Below are 15,772 nucleotides of genomic sequence, written 5' to 3'. Positions count from 1 at the left end.
CTCACAAACCATCATTTGCTTTGGTCACCAGCCATCATAGGATTGGGTTAGAATCAGAAGGGAGTTAGATCCCAGCACTTAGTCTAAACTGCATGCCCACCGATCTGGGCATATCAATTTGTAGGCAAAAATGAACACAATGTGCACATGTCCACTCAAAATAAATCTGGATGCAGATGTTTTCTTTGTTTATATATATACTGCACACAGTTTCTAGCAGAGTTAGAAGGACCATTGAATTTAGCCTAAGCAGGTAGTTAGACACGTCAAAACCCAGTCTATGTATACAAATATGAGTTATTGAATATATACCAGGCACATGTATCTTTGTTGTTTCTCCACTTTGGAAACTTTACTCAATTTGTAAGCTTTTGTCTCAAAACATCTTATGTAAGACCTGCTGTTTGCATTACAGAAGTATAGAAAGCAAGATTATATACTGTGAATTTCTGTTACGTTTCTTTAAATTATCAACTAGACAGCAGGGTCAATTCAGCGAAATATATTATTAGCTTCACTATTTTTCATGCACTTGCAAAATACAAGAAAAACTAGTTCAGCAGGAAAAAAAAATCTTCATAATAGTGTTGCTGTAATATACTTGGGGCCAGATCCTACTCAACCTTAAATATCTAACTGTGATTTTTATTCCACCCTATTCAGGTCCCTAAATATCCAATAATGCATCTAATTTTTCCATCATAGCCTTAAAACTAAGTCAGAACAAGGCAACAAGGAGGGGAACTATTCACCCTCTTTTGCATTAACAGGTTTTCAGTCAATTGAAGGTCATATTTAATTGCCTAATAGGTGGAAAAGGATCTGTCTTTTAGATGTATGTATAGGATATATCTTGATACTACACAATATTTTGATTAATAGAGTAATAACAAATTCAATATGGCATATATTGCATGATTTAAAAACTGACTGACTGATGGGTTTAAAAATGCAAATTTAAATGGAAAATCACTACCAAGTATGTGTATTTCTACAGGAGTCCTACAAGGACTAGTTCTGGCTCCTATGCTGTATCATATTGTCAATGCTCTGGAAGAAAACAAGTCAGGCAGAAGGCAAAACTTCACTGAAGACTGCAGGTAACAGAGGTTGGGAGAGTGGTAAATAATTAAGAGTAGAAGCCACTAATGCAGAGTGATCTGGATTGCTTGGTAAACTGAGCACCATCAAGTAATAAGTTTTAACATAAGCAAATGTAAGGTTATGCCTTCCATCTAGGAACAAAGAATGCAGGCTATACTGCTTCTATGCAGTACAGAAGACAGGCAGTGCCTCTAAAATTTGGGGGTTTTCATTAATAACAATATTTAGGTATTGAGCGAACATAAGTTCTCAGTACAACACTGGCTAAAATAGCTAATGTTAAGTGTGTGTATAAACAAGGGACCACTGAGAAGGGAGATTATTTGGTACTGGTGTGAGAAGGTTGAGAGAAGTGCCCTGAAAATCACTAAAGAATTGACAAAACAGAGGCATTGTTACTAGCAAGTTTTGTGTTCTGGAAAACCTCTACTGAAGGGAGAGGCAGGAGGGATACAAAGCACCAGAAAGCAGGAATAGGGGCTTAGTCTTATGTGCCTCAAACACTGGTTGCTGCTGTCAGCATGGTTTGACTGGGAATGCTGCCATTCTGGCATCCCATCCAAGTCAACACCCATGGTATGTGCCCCGGTCACCCACCCTTAATTCTGCTACATGCTTTACATCAAACTCAACAAGCTCAATCTATTTATTTGAGTAAAGAGAAAGCTAAGAGATGATTTAATCACAATCTATAAGTATCTATGTGGTAAAAAAATAAATAAATCGATAATGGTATGCCTTTTCATTTAACACATAGAGGTACACCTTTAACAAGATCTAATAGCTAGAAATTAAGGCTAGACAAATTCTAGCTAGAAATAAAGAGCAAATTTTAACAGTAAAATTATAAATCAATGGAATAATTTCCCACTGGGATATTTGTGGCAAATCCTTCATTACCAGAAAGTTTAAATTATGCTCTTGTTCAACCATAGCCGTTTGGACTGGAAATAAGAATTAAATTCCTATTAATCATATGTTCTGTGTTGTATATGGGGTGAAAACAAATTATCACAGTGGTTACTTGCAGCCTTAACCTGTAAAACTATTAAGTTTTATTAATGTTAACCCAAAAAATTGCAAGTTTTTTTTTTACATGCTTTAAATATTTTATATATAAATTTGTTTCGATTACCTGGGTAACTGTCACCTAGCAAGCTGTCTGACATACACTTGTGAATATATCATTTCCTGGAGAATCCCAAGAAGGACCCCTGGTATAAGGCCTTTTAATAAGCCTTTTACATTAAAGGTGAATTTCACCTTTAATGGGCCAGTATTTACATTTCTGTGACTACTGCAAGCAATGGCAGAAGAAGAAAAGCTATTTTTAAATTAATAATTGTAGTGTTACTACATTCTAATCTCTTCCTATTCTACTCTATCTCTGATGATACAAGGGGTGATGCAAAAAATGTGATATACTTCCCAGCATAGCTGGCTCTTAAAATACACCCTTTGGAGTACTTGGCGTAACTCCCTGATGGGAGTGGGAAAACATGGTCAGCATGTGCTGACTATCCTAAAATGGATATGGTCCCTTGGTATCATCACTTTTCCTCATATATATTAGAGCAGGGGTTCCCAAGTTTTTTGGCTGAGGACCATAAGCTGTGGACCAGCAATGACCAACATACTGTGGCCAGGTAGCCAACCCTTCTTTATATTCAGTATAAAAAAAGGTTGGCTACTGGTCCACAATATGCCGGTCACTTCCAGTAAGCAGTTTGCTGGTCTGCAGTCACTTCCAGTCCAGCAGCCAACCCTATCATAGATTTCATAGACATTAGGGCTGGAAGGGACCTCAGAAGATCATTGAGTTCAGGCCCCTACCCCAGGGGAGGAAGTCAGCTGGGGTCACAGGATCCCAGCAAGATAAGCATCCAAATTTCTCTTGAGGGTGTTCAATGTAGGTGCTTGAACCACCTCCAATGGCAGGCTATTCCAAACCTTGGGGGCTTGGATGGTAAAGAAATTCTTCCTTATGTCCAGCCTGAAACGGTCTTGCAGTAGTTTATAACCATTTGACCTTGTCATTCCTTGGGGTGCTCTGGCGACCAATCATTCCCCCAGATCCTGGTGAACAGCCCTGATAAACTTATGGTGGCCATCAAATCGCCCCTGAGCCTGCACTTTTCCAGGCTAAAGAGCCCCATATTTCTCAGCCTCTCATCACAAGATCTCTTTTCCTGACCTCTGATCATGTGCGTGGCTCTTTTCTGGACTCTCTCAAGCTTCTCCACATCCTTTTTGAATTGTGAAGCCCAAAACTGGACATAGTACTCCAGCTGCAGCCTCACCAAGGCCAAGTACAACAGGAGAATGATATCCCAGGATTTGCTTGAGAAGTATCTATGGATGCAAGCCAGCATTTTGCTCGCTTTACTAGCCACAGCATTACATTGAAGGCTCATGTTCATCCTGTGGTCAATCATGACCGTCAAGTCCTTTTCATCTGTAGTGCTAGCCAGGGTAGCACTGCCGAACCTATAAGGATGTTGCAAGTTTTACCTTCCAAGGTGGAGAACCTTGCATTTTTTGATGTTAAACACCATCAGGTTCTCATCCGCCCATTTCCTGAACCTGTCAAGGTCAGCCTGGATTGCCCTCCTGTCCTCAGGTGTGGATGCTTTACCCCAGAATTTGGTGTTGTTGGCAAACTTGGCCAGTCTGCTTCTGACTCCAATGTCCACATTATTCATGAAGAGTTTGAACAATATAGGTCCAAGGACAGAGCCTTGGGGGACCCCAAGGCTCAGGGCAGGTAGGATCTGGAACCAACTTCCAAGGGAAGTGGTGCTCGCTTCTACCCTGGGAGTCTTCAAAAGGAGGCTAGATAGACACCTTGCCGCAGTTGTTTGACCCCAGCATTCTTTCCTGCCCATGGCAGGGGGTCGGACTTGATGATCTGCTCAGGTCCCTTCTGACCCTACCAACTATGAAACTATGACCCCCCTGGTCACAGGGCTCCATGATGATTGACTATCATCAACCACCACCTTCTGGGTCCGACCATAGCCAGGGGGTTAGGAACCCCTGTATTAGACCACCTCGTAAGGGAACCAGGTTTTCCATTTCCCACAGAAAATGGAGAAAAACATGGATTTCCCTCTTTACCTGAGGAAAACACAGATTTTTCATTTTAACGGCAAAACCCATGGATTTTGCACTTTTGCAAAGCGCTCTCTGAAGGCTGGCACAGTTCCAGCTTGCAAGGGGCTGGGGGGAAGCAGAAGGGTGGTCAGACAGGCGGTGCCATGTGCATATATATGCATATGGCCACCAGGCAGCCGGGAGAGCAATCCCTGCAAGAAAGTCTGGGGTAGGAGGGAGGGGGAATGAGGCCCCCATAGGGAGGAAGGCAGCGAGCTGGGCAGGCCTGGGGTTAGGGCTGCTACGCAGCTGGGCAGTATGTGGGGCTTGGGGCCCAGGGCTAGAGTGCACGGCCACTGGGCCCCAGCGGGGAGTGGAACGAGGCCATGGAAAGCTCATCTGGGGGCTGAGTTGGCTCCCTGCCATTGTGTGCATTCTCAGGGGGCCAGGAACACATCAGCAGGGCAGCACAGAGCTCACAGAAGCAACAAGCTTCCTTGTGAGGCCCCGCTCTGCCCTGAAGTGCCGGGTCACACCCACTGGGCTGTGGAGGCCCCGGGGAGGTGGGCAGCAGGGTGGGGAGCCGGAGCCTGCAGCAGGCAGCCTACACACTCCCTGCGCACAGATCTGGGGGGCATGGGACTGCTTTGGCTTCCCAGGAGTGCATGCAGTGGCAGAAAGCATGCAGCAGGGGAGGGGAGCTGGGCTCCATACTCTGCTCTGCTGCAGCAGCTGCCACCTCCTGCAGGTGGCAGCCAGGGCTTGGGTGCTGCTGTGGGGGGCAGGGGGATGTGGACCTGGGTCCCTGGCCCCATAGCCCTGGAAGCTGGAGACCTCTTCTGATAGGGGTGTCCGGGGGGGGGGGCGGGGGGTGAGGGGCACGAGCAGGGCCAGAGGACTGGGCGGGGGGGAGTGAGGGGCATGGGCAAGGCCAGTGGGATGTGTGGGGGGAGCGAAGGGCACTGGCAGGACTGGGAGGCTGTGTTCAGTAGGAGTGAAGGGCACCGGCATGGCTGGGGGGCGCTGAAGGAGGGCATGAGGGGCAAGCAGGACCAGGAGGCTGTGTTCAGGAGGAGTGAATGGCACTGGCAGGGCTGGAGGGAGGAGTGAGGGGCACCAGCAGGGCCAGGGGGCTGTGGCTTAGGAGTGAGGGGCCTGGATCCGTGTTTTCTGAGCTAAGGAGGTGGGGGGAGCACTGATTGTCCATTATAAAATACCCAAAATCAAATACCTAAACGTATAAGTATTTGGAATTTATGTTATTATAGTGACTGAGGCACTGGTAAGCATCCATACTGCTTTAAAATCATAAATATATCAAGAAAACATTGTGTTCAACTGATCAGATAGCTAAAGGCCATTCATTTCAACCACAGATGTGTGGGGGGTTTTATCAGACAATTTGCGATTTTTTTTTTTTTTTTAAATCAGAGATTTTGTGATTCTTTTTATTTTTTTTAAATCAGGGAAAATTAGGATCCTCACTCATAAAAAAAAAATCCCCAATTTTCAGTTAAAAATAAGTGACCCCCAAATCCACACTTTTCCACGATTAAGATGAAACACCACCATATATACACCTATATATTAGTGCTGTTTAATTTAAAACATAGAAAAAGTGGATTTGGGGTTACCTTATTTTAACCAAAAATTGGGGATTTTTTTAAATCAGAGAAAAACCAGGGGATCCCTGTTATAAGCCAGTAGTTTCCAGCCTTTTGAGACTCAAGGCACCCACTGAAAAATACCAGCTCTTAGCTCTTTTTTTTTTTAAATATAGCAATTTTTCTGTTGCAACGAATGCAGAAAGACCTTAACAGATCAGAAATATTTTTTAGACTATGGATTCCTATTTGAAATCTCTGGGTTTATCTTCAAATTATGTGGAGGTGGTTTTGCACACTTAACAGGACTAATCTTGCATGGTACCTTTCTAAAGGATCTCATGGCACCCTGGTTAAAAAATACTGCCTTAAACTAATGCAGACATTTTCAGAGCTGAAACATGGTAATGGGTTCAAAATGTTAAGGCACAAAGACTTCAGCATGACTTGGAGGGACGTGGGCAGTGGGGTTCCGCAGGGCTCGGTCCTCGGGCCTGCACTGTTCAACATCTTCATCAGTGACTTGGACAAGGGGGTAAAAAGCACCTTGTTCAAATTTGCTGATGATACTAAGATGTGGGGGGATGCAGGCACGCTAGAAGGGAGGAATAGGCTACAATCGGACCTAGACAGGTTACAAGGGTGGGCAGATGAGACTAGGATGGGATTCAACACCGACAAATGCAAACTGATGCACCTGGGGAGGAACAACCGGCACCATACCTACAGGTTGGGGAACTCCCTTCTTGGCAGTACAGAGGCGGAAAAGGATCTTGGAGTCATCATTGACTCCAGGATGAACATGGGCCGGCAGTGTGGGGAGGCAGTCAGGAAGGCCAACCGCACCTTGTCATGCATCCACAGATGCATCTCCAGCAGGTCCAAGGAGGTGATACTCCCCCTCTATGCAGCACTGGTCAGGCTGCAGCTGGAGTACTGCGTCCAGTTCTGGGTGCTGCACTTCAAGAGAGATGTTGACAGCATGGAGAGGGTCCAGAGGAGGGCCACTCATACGATCAGGAGGCAGCAGGGCAGGCCCTACGAGGAGAGGCTATGGGACCTGAATCTGTTCAGCCTCCACAAGAGAAGGCTGAGGGGCGATCTAGTGGCCTGTTACAAACTAGTCAGAGGGGACCAGCAGGCACTGGGGAAGTCCCTGTTCCCCCGAGCACTGCCAGGAGTGACCAGGAATAACGGTCACAAGCTGGCAGAGGGTAGATTTAGGCTAGATATCAGGAGGCGCTACTTCACGGTCAGGGCGGCTAGGATCTGGAACCTACTTCCAGGTGAAGTGGTGCTGGCTCCTACCCTGGGGGTCTTTAAGAGGAGGCTAGATGTACACCTTGCTGGGGTTGTTTGACCCCAGTACTCTTTCCTGCCATGGCAAGGGGTTGGACTCAATGATCTACTCAGGTCCCTTCTGACCCTAAAAACTATGAAACTATGTTTGTTATATTTTTAATATTATCATCTTGATCTATTTGTTGTTATTCCCACAAGGAATTTATTTCTTTAGACAGTTTGTGTTGCATCTCTAACAATATTTAGATATTGTGTTCTTTGTCTTAATTGAGAAAAAACTCCGTGTTTCAGAAAACTTGGAACTAGGATTTAAAGCATTTCCCATTTGTGTCACTGGCTCACATTTGACCAACCTGATAATGAGTAAAAGCTAATAAAACTGAAATACTGTTCTACGGCCAATAAGAATGAGCTTCACCAGTTGCAATTTCTTGTACAGCAATTCTCAATTCATAAAGCCACCTTTATAAATAGCATCTGTTTATTAAAGCCAGTAACTAAAAGAACCTCTCCTCAGCATTTATTTTTATTTTAAAACTGCAAACCCTCAAGTCAGGGATGGTAGATATCCTATCCAACACAGCTGGTAGTTAAGATACCTTGTTTGACATAACATAAAATACTGTAATTATACTAGTAATAAACTATATATGCATAATATAAATATCCATATTGTGCCAATTACCTCCATGGATACTATCAATTTTACCTCACTTAACACGCAGTGCCATGTCTTGCATATTCCTTTAAAAAATACCCACACCAAGAATACCAAATCAATGCATGTGAGACAACAGTCAACTTAAACTTATGGCCGGAGAAAAGAACCAATATGAATTTTAAAAAATTAAAAAGAGAAAATCTTTAGCTCTATGAAAAGACACACAATTCCATTTATTTATGATCAGATCTGTGCTGCTCTTTATTTATTTATTTTAAATAAAGTTTTATATGGGAAGTAGTACATCAGTGGGGGACCAAGCATTTTGGAAGGCATGCCACAGGGTAAGGCATACACCCTGAGTGCCACTGCAGTCCTCTTCTTTTGTCCAATCTATTGCTCTATATGTTCCCTGCTTGATCTGTTGCTCAGCTTCCTGCTCTGTCTGTCACTGTGTTCCCTGCTCCCTCCCTCATCTGTCACACACACAAGCTGTCCATGCCATGGGTTAGCCACCCCTGTAATACATGCTTCTTAAAGCATATCCCTACTAATTTATATTTGAGAAATAACATTAACATTTTCTATATAAATTCAGAATTTTACAACTAAATAAAGTTGAAACACATTGAGGGTTTTAAAATCATGTGATAACCAATAATGATATCAATGTCTGATCTGACAAAGCATGTCTTGGAGTCTAAAGCTTGTCTAACTACATAGATGGTCCAATAAAAGATATCATCCTAAGAAACCCTTGCCCCTTTGTAAATTAATGTGCTTAGTATTCTATAGAGTACAAGGTAAAGACCAACCCTGCTCCAAAGAGATTACAAGCTAAAAGACAGACCTACAAAAATTAATTAGGAAATTTACAAAATTCTTTGTTGTTTTGAATAGCTCATTCCTTGCAGGTTCTGTGAATTTCTAGACTTAGTTTCTACTAAAAATGGATTGTGATCTGCAATGTGGGATAAATACTTTATTCTATTTCTCTAAGCTACAGGCAGCCATTGTTTGGCATGCAATAGATCCGGGTGGGGTGAGGCTTATGTTGAAGCCTCCGTGCACTTAATTGTGGCATGCTGTGGCTGAGTACCTTTGGTGCCTGCCACTTTAAGAGATTTAAACAGGCTGTGGAGAAGCCAGCAGGTGCAGTGCAGCCTAATGAGGTGGTCACATGACTATGGCAGGGCTCCTGGATTGGAGCATGGGGCTGAGCAGCCTTAATAATCCTCAGGACTAAGCTGGCAGTTGCTGCAGGGAGTCAGAGAGAGAACATTGTCATTTGCTGTTCCCAGAACATGTGGCAGTTCAGGGTAGGAACTATGGGAATGGAGGAGGTTCCTGGTCTGGGGGAATGACCTAAAATTACACCCTGCTAGGGATGGATGGTGTGGTGGGGCTGCCTGTGGTGGATTGGTTCCCAGGCAATGCTACACCAGTTGCCTCCCTAGTGAAAGGTGAGTATGGAGCACCTTATAGCCTTGGCCCCCACAACCTGGTGGGTAACCCTGTAGCAGGGACAGTTAGGGTCTAGGCACATTGATAGAAACCTGAGGTCTGAGTGGGCTGGAGGCCAAGCTGGGGACCCAGGTATGTTGACAGATTTCTGAGGTCCAAGGGGTGTAAGGCCCAGAAGCTCCACTAAGGGGACATGAGTTGAGGCCCTGGTGAGGGGGGCATGTGGCCCAGGTAAGTCTCTGGATGCCTGAGGCCAACTTTGGGCCAGAGGCTAAGTGCAGCCCAGCAATGGGGCCAGGTGAGTTGAAAGTAATTGGATGCCATCTGCAAAGCATGGACACTGCATAATAGCAGTACAGAGCCATGTACTACATCCTTGGCATCAGGCAGTAACATAGGCAGCCTCCTGCCTTGTAAACATCTATTAACAGCCCCCCGTCACACATGCCTACCAAAAATGTTGGCCACTACTGCTCTAGGGCAGGCCTCAGAACCTACCACATGGGTCATTCCTCCCACAGAACCACTGGACCCAGCTCACAGGCATGGGGCTTCAGCAGCATTTGGCACTACCAGGAAAAGTGCTGGCAGTGGCCACTTGTACCTGCACCAGCATAGGGGCAGGCCAGCTGTCAGCTGGTCCTAGTTCCTGCTTACCCACCTCTGCCCTGGGGTAGGTCATTCTGCCCCACAGTTGGAGAAAGTTGCCTATCCCTGCTCTAGGCCTGAGGTGTCAAACATACAGCCTGCAGAGCCATGTAGTCTGGTCCATAGGGCTCTGAGTCCAGGAATTTGGGGGCAGGGCCCACCATTGAAATCAAGGAGCTAGAGCTCTGTTCAGAGTATGAATGAGTGGGGGAGCAGAAGAGCAATGGCTGTTAACCCCTGCACAACTACTGCTTGCCCCACTGCTGCATCTGAATCTGGCCTGCAAGAAGGGATGAGTTTTAAATCCCTGCTCTAGAACAGAGCATAATGATTAGATATTGACATAAAATGGAAGGTAACATGATACAATAGATATGGCATGTCAGATATCTCAGTACATCTGAATTCTATTCATGGTTCTGATTGCTTGTGTGACCTCTGAAAAGTCATTTCACCCTGTCATAATTTTGTAACTGTAAAATGGGATAAATATACTTCTTTTCTTTGGAAAGTACTTTAAAATCTACAGAGGAAAAGCACTACATGAAAGCTAAATATTGTCACATGTTGAAGAACTCCTGAGACAGATGATAGAAACCAGCATACTTTAAAAGCCTGCTGCTACTTGTGGGTCTGTTAGATCTGTTATTGTGTAACCACCAAAGCTTTCCTATAGTGGTTTTTTTTTTTTTAATCAGTACAACAAGGGTCATCAAAATCCCTGATTCAAATCTACTTTCCATAGTAACTCCGCAGGGTTGTATGGACAATCAGGGAAGGTTTAAGTGCTGAGGTATAGATGTAGTTGAGGCTATGCACCTATGGGGCACTGCTGTTTGTTTATAAAAGGAAGAAGCAGCTAAATAGGACCAGGTGAGGGATCAGATTTGAAAGCTGTGGTTTAAGAACTCGCTTATACTTTGCAATGGGCAGGATGCTTTGTAACTTGCTTGTGAAAGAAAGATAACAGCTATTTATTTTAACTTAGTTTATATCCATTAAAAATGTGTTTATTGTGAGCATGCACTACCATGGAAAGGAAAAACGTACCCTGTAACAAAAGTCAAGAACTTCAGATGCTCAGAACTTTGTTATGAGGACAGTTGATGAACACCTTCAACTTGGAATCTACTCATCTTCAAGCCCAATGATAAAGATGGAAAATTTTATAAGAATACTTTTAGCATTGTTATAACTGTGGCTTTTGTTATCCCTGTTGCTGTATAAAAAGGCCACACGCAGACAAGTATGACTAGCTGTACAGTAAGTGCTATCATATGCCAAATTCCAAAAACTGAAAGAAAGGTTTTTTTCTCTTATGCTTCACTGACATGCATGTTAGACTGAAGAGGTCTTTCCAACTGTAGTCACTCCAATCCTTTCATCTGCTGCCTCATGAAGTCATTCAACTGCCTGGGAAAAGGTCTGCTTTTTTGTTTCGCCTCAGTTTTTACTCCCGTTTCTATAACTCCTAACTTCTTCTTTTCCTGTACTAGAATCCCATTTATAATCTGTTCTACCAGGAAACAAACCATAACTCTGGTGTTAACCAAGGGAGAGGGAATCCAAAGGATCAAACATGCATTCCTCAAGAAATAGAACTGAGAAGTTTAATGAATTATGTAGATATTTTGGTGCCTTTAAAGATAATGGGATATTTCATAGTAAACTGAGATCTAGATAATTTATACCAAGACTTCCCATTCCTATCTTAAGATTCTCTTAAATATCTGAGCAAAGGAGCTGAATAATTACATGATATTTCTTAAACTAACTAGAGACTAACAAGCTTACAGAACAAGGATTTGGCATGTTTGCCTCTGATAACAACCTATTGTGAATATTATTATTAACACTCTCACAGTAGTAGTATTGCTTTGCAAGTATACCACAAATATAGGAAAAAAAACATGTTTTGAAATTGACATACTTCTGGATGCTGCAAAATACTACTTCTAAAAGAAAGAAGTTATTGTTGTGAGGCTTTCTTAGAGTTTGGCTTAGGACCTCTTTTACTTTTTTCATATAAATTACATCAAAAGGAAAATAACCTTAGTATTCTATAATTATATTCTGTCTAATCAGATGACTAAACTAGACTTTGTTTTGCTGATCTGTCATATAAGGAGGAGACAATCTGAGCTGGATTAAGGCACAGATGTTAGGCCTAAAGACCCAGCTCATTGAGACATGAGACAGGATCTGAGCTTTTAACTGTGAACTTCTAGCCCTAATGACTACATGCATACAAAAAAAATCCCAGAAAATGTGCAACGCAACTCCCTGCCTCAGTGGGCTGCTAATACCAAAGCTACAGTGGAGGGATTTTGCCAGCATTGCTTCCAGAGGACTGCAGCAGAATTCAGTGGGTCTAATCCAGTTTTTTAAGCAGCTATGTCCTGGCTTCTTAAATACTGGTGCCCCTCTCACTTCCTTGCCTCTCAAACAGGGTGAGGGTCACCCGCTGTTCTCATTGCTGCCCCTGTAGCGAAAAGGACAGGGGCAAGCCGTTATCTCTCCCAAAGCAGAGGAAGCTGCTTACCCCCATCACTTGAAGGGGAAACTGTGGGTCCCAGGACTGAACTACAAAGAAATAGTCATGGGGAGCTGAATCTTAGTGTGCCTAGTGGGTTTCAGATTACCTTAATAATGTTCTCAAGGCCACATTATGATTTAGAGGAAAATATTGTAAAGATTAATCAAGATAATATGGAAGTCTGCATTTTAGCCTTTAAAATATTTTCTGCCATTCCATAATTTCAAACTGCATGATGCTGACTGGTATTGACAGTAATTACTGGAAGTGACTATAGTTCTCTCTTTTTGTAAAGAGAAAAACATTTTAAAAATTAAGTTTGTTTTATAACAATAAACATTAGATATGTCAAATCTTGTCTTCCCTGACTTTTGCCAGACAGCTTCAAGAACTGGGGGCACTGAATCTTCACAAGTCATTAAGACACCAGAATTAAAAGTTAATTTAAAAAAAAAAACCTGAAGTGCAATTCAGATCCCTTCTCATCAATCTTTGTCTCTGGAAAAGCCATAATTTCTAATCTTCATGTTTGATTATTGTCCTCCAGGCCAAGTGAGATCTAAAAAGCAAGGACAGACTTTTGGAGGGGGTCGCAGAAGAGGGTAAAACTGTGTTTTTACACATGACAGATAAGTGAAAAAAGCATAAATCAAGTCCCTTTCACTTCCTAAGAAAGGTGATGGGAAACAAAGAGAAACTGCTATCTTCTTAAAAAAAAAAGGGGGTGGGGAGGGGTTCCCTTTAAAAAAACAAAACACTATTTATCTCGCAGGCAGACCTTATACACTTTTATCCATAGGCCTTGCATACTTAGGTTAAAATCAATTTATAGACAAAAATGCTTCAGTATTTAGAATGAGGTTATAATGAAGTTGCTGAACTGCTGACAGTTCAAGAAGTAAAAAATCAAAATGTAGAACTAAATATCTTCATTCAGTGCCACATATCTGGTTACCTGGAAACAAAACTCCTCTCACTGTAACAGAGCCCTCTAATTAGATCAGCAAAAATATCTTGTGCTAGAGTTCCTTTGAAAAGCAGGATATTTGTTCCAAAACAGAACACATTTGCAATAGCAGCTGCCAGAGCCAAGACCTATTCACCTTTAAGGCTTAGCAAAGACTTAAAACTGATGAAGAATGAGTACTATTGGCTGGTTACACTCATATTTTCAGCTGCCCGGTAGCTTACTTGATACCTATAGGTACAACTGTATGAACTTGATGAAATGAGTGCGAATAAGTACAGCAAATATAGTACTGCCAAAGTAAACTGCATTTTGTCATGAAGATACAATCTGGTAGACCACACAGCAGTGTCCATGGCCCAAATCTGGCTCATCTGGATTTCATTAAAGTCAAACCCATGGGGGAAACAAAAGCTAGGGAGGATGAAAAATTTTAGATGTGTTTGGGTTTGTTGGGGGTTTTTTTGTTTTTAATACGCTCCTTCTTCTGAAGGTTTTTAATGCTATTCTGGAGTCCTGGATTCTTTCCCACTACAAAGCCATCAGCTTTTTACAAACCAAACCCTTTCATATGTAATGAACGTGGAAACAATATGCAAGACTAACTCAATGCTAAGCACCCAGAAACAAACAGCTCGTCTTCTAAAAATATTTTTTTTTTCCATTTTTCAGTATCAACTTAGTTAATACAGTGCTGAAAGACCATCTTGATAGTAACTGAGGAGGTAAAGGAAGGTTTCTAGAGCAGCTGTTTTTGACCTGTGGTCCACGGATCCTGTGGGGTCTGCAGATTACATCTAAGGGGCCTGTGAAATATGACCGTGATCAATCAAAAGTATGCGCATACCCGCACTTACAATTCAAAGGGGTCTGCACCTCCATGTAAAATTTCCAAAAGAGTCCGCAAATGAAAAATGTTGAAAGCCACTCACTGCTCTAGAGCATCCATCTCAGGGGCACCAGGAACATGCCACCTTGGCAGGTGTAGAAGAGCTCTCACCTTGCATTTATTGGTAGAAATGGCATCCCCCGAACCCCAACCCAGCACGTTGCTTTTTTTTAATTCCTTTTGGTGGATCAGCCGCCCCGGCTGCTCCAAATGACCGCAGCCCCCAGCGCCCGTGCCAGGACCGGGTCTCGGCTCCACGGGGAAGGAGGCAGGAGGCAACTTTCTGGCTCTAGGGTGGAGCGAAGCCCCGCACCGCCCGGAGGGTTAGTCCAGCGGGTCCTGCTGCCCCACGGACGAGACCGGCACCTAACCTTGCCGCCCTCGCCCGGCTCCGCCTCGCTCGCTTTTAATGCAGCGGCCGGCTAAGCGGGCCGGGCCGGGCCGGGCCGGGCCGGGGAGGTGCCATTGGCGGGGCAGGGGGGTCGCGGCAGGGACCGACCTGTCAGTAGGAGGGTGGTGAGGGCGCCCCCACCGCTCCGGCTCCGCGGCCACGGCCCCGCTGCGCAGCACTGCATGGCCGCCTGCTCCTCCCGCCGCCGTCGCCGCCGCCGCAGCATCCTCCGCCCGCTCCGCTGCGCTGCGCTGCGCTGCCCGCCGCCGCCCGACACCCGGCGGCCGCCGCATCTCCTCCGGCCCGCCCCTAGCGACCGTCGCCAGGCAGCGCGGGCTGCCCCGCGCGGCATGCTGGGAGCGCCCGCCGCCATCTTGAGGGGGAGGTGCTGCAGGGCCTCCTGGGGGTGGCCTCTGGGGTGCGGTTGGGAGGTTAGTGGCGCTGTCCCCTTCCCCCAGGCCCGGCTGAAGCGGGGGTCTTGGCTCGCCCTGCCCCCCCCCAATCGCGGCTGGACACTAGCGACGCTGCCTGCAGTGTCTTTGGATGGTCCCCAACCTCTGATTAGCTGTAAAGCTTGGACAGTGCCTCTTGCACAAAAATATGATAGTGGCAAGACTGGGTTGTGGTGACAAGTCTGCCACAAAAAGAATCCAACTCAGCTAATGGCGGCAAGCCATTAGGCGCAGAGAAAGTGGAGCTTATGTTACCCAATACCAGGCCCATGCCATAAGCTGATAGCAGTCATGATAACAGTCTTCAACCTTCTACCTACCATACCTGATCTTCAAAAATAAAAGTAATGGTTCAAATTATCGGCAGAGACCTGACACACTCATCACGTGTATGTAACAAGATTCAAAGAGCAAGCCAGAAAGCCAAATGGCCTAGGGAGAAACCTACAAACTACAAATACATCTCAACTGAGATAAGCGTCACTAAACGAAAGAAAAGAACTAAAATACCCACTTCAAGGCAAAGACTGTAAGAGACAAGGAGCTGAGGTGCCCTGAAAACATGACTGTAAATATATCCTGGTTAACACATTCTCCCTTTGATTAAGGCATGAGAGGACCGGCCACCTCGGGCCCTGCTGAGGCCAATGCCTGTAATCAA

The 15,772-nt window shown here is 44.5% G+C and overlaps 1 protein-coding gene across 4 annotated transcripts in view; it reads right to left on the bottom strand.

Moving 5' to 3' along the window:
* SGCE (sarcoglycan epsilon) overlaps window positions 1–14,975 on the bottom strand; it is a 79,061-nt gene extending 64,086 nt beyond the window's left edge. For 2 of the 4 annotated variants that reach the window (XM_090047008.1, XM_090047010.1), the window contains exon 1: window positions 14,768–14,970. In XM_090047008.1, coding sequence (XP_089903134.1) covers window positions 14,768–14,885 — 118 coding nt within the window. In that variant the 5' untranslated portion in view covers window positions 14,886–14,970. Of the gene's footprint in view, window positions 1–14,767 lie in introns of all 4 variants that reach the window. The other 2 variants (XM_090047009.1, XM_090047011.1) reach the window with 2 other exon arrangements.
* Window positions 14,976–15,772: the final 797 nt, after the last annotated feature.

Source organism: Crocodylus siamensis, chromosome 5 (assembly GCF_052110815.1).
Source record: "Crocodylus siamensis isolate JL-2025a chromosome 5, ASM5211081v1, whole genome shotgun sequence".
Lineage (NCBI taxonomy): Eukaryota > Metazoa > Chordata > Crocodylia > Crocodylidae > Crocodylus > Crocodylus siamensis.
The sequence above is the reverse complement of the archived record's forward strand: the minus strand, read 5'-3'. Positions and strand labels throughout refer to the sequence as shown.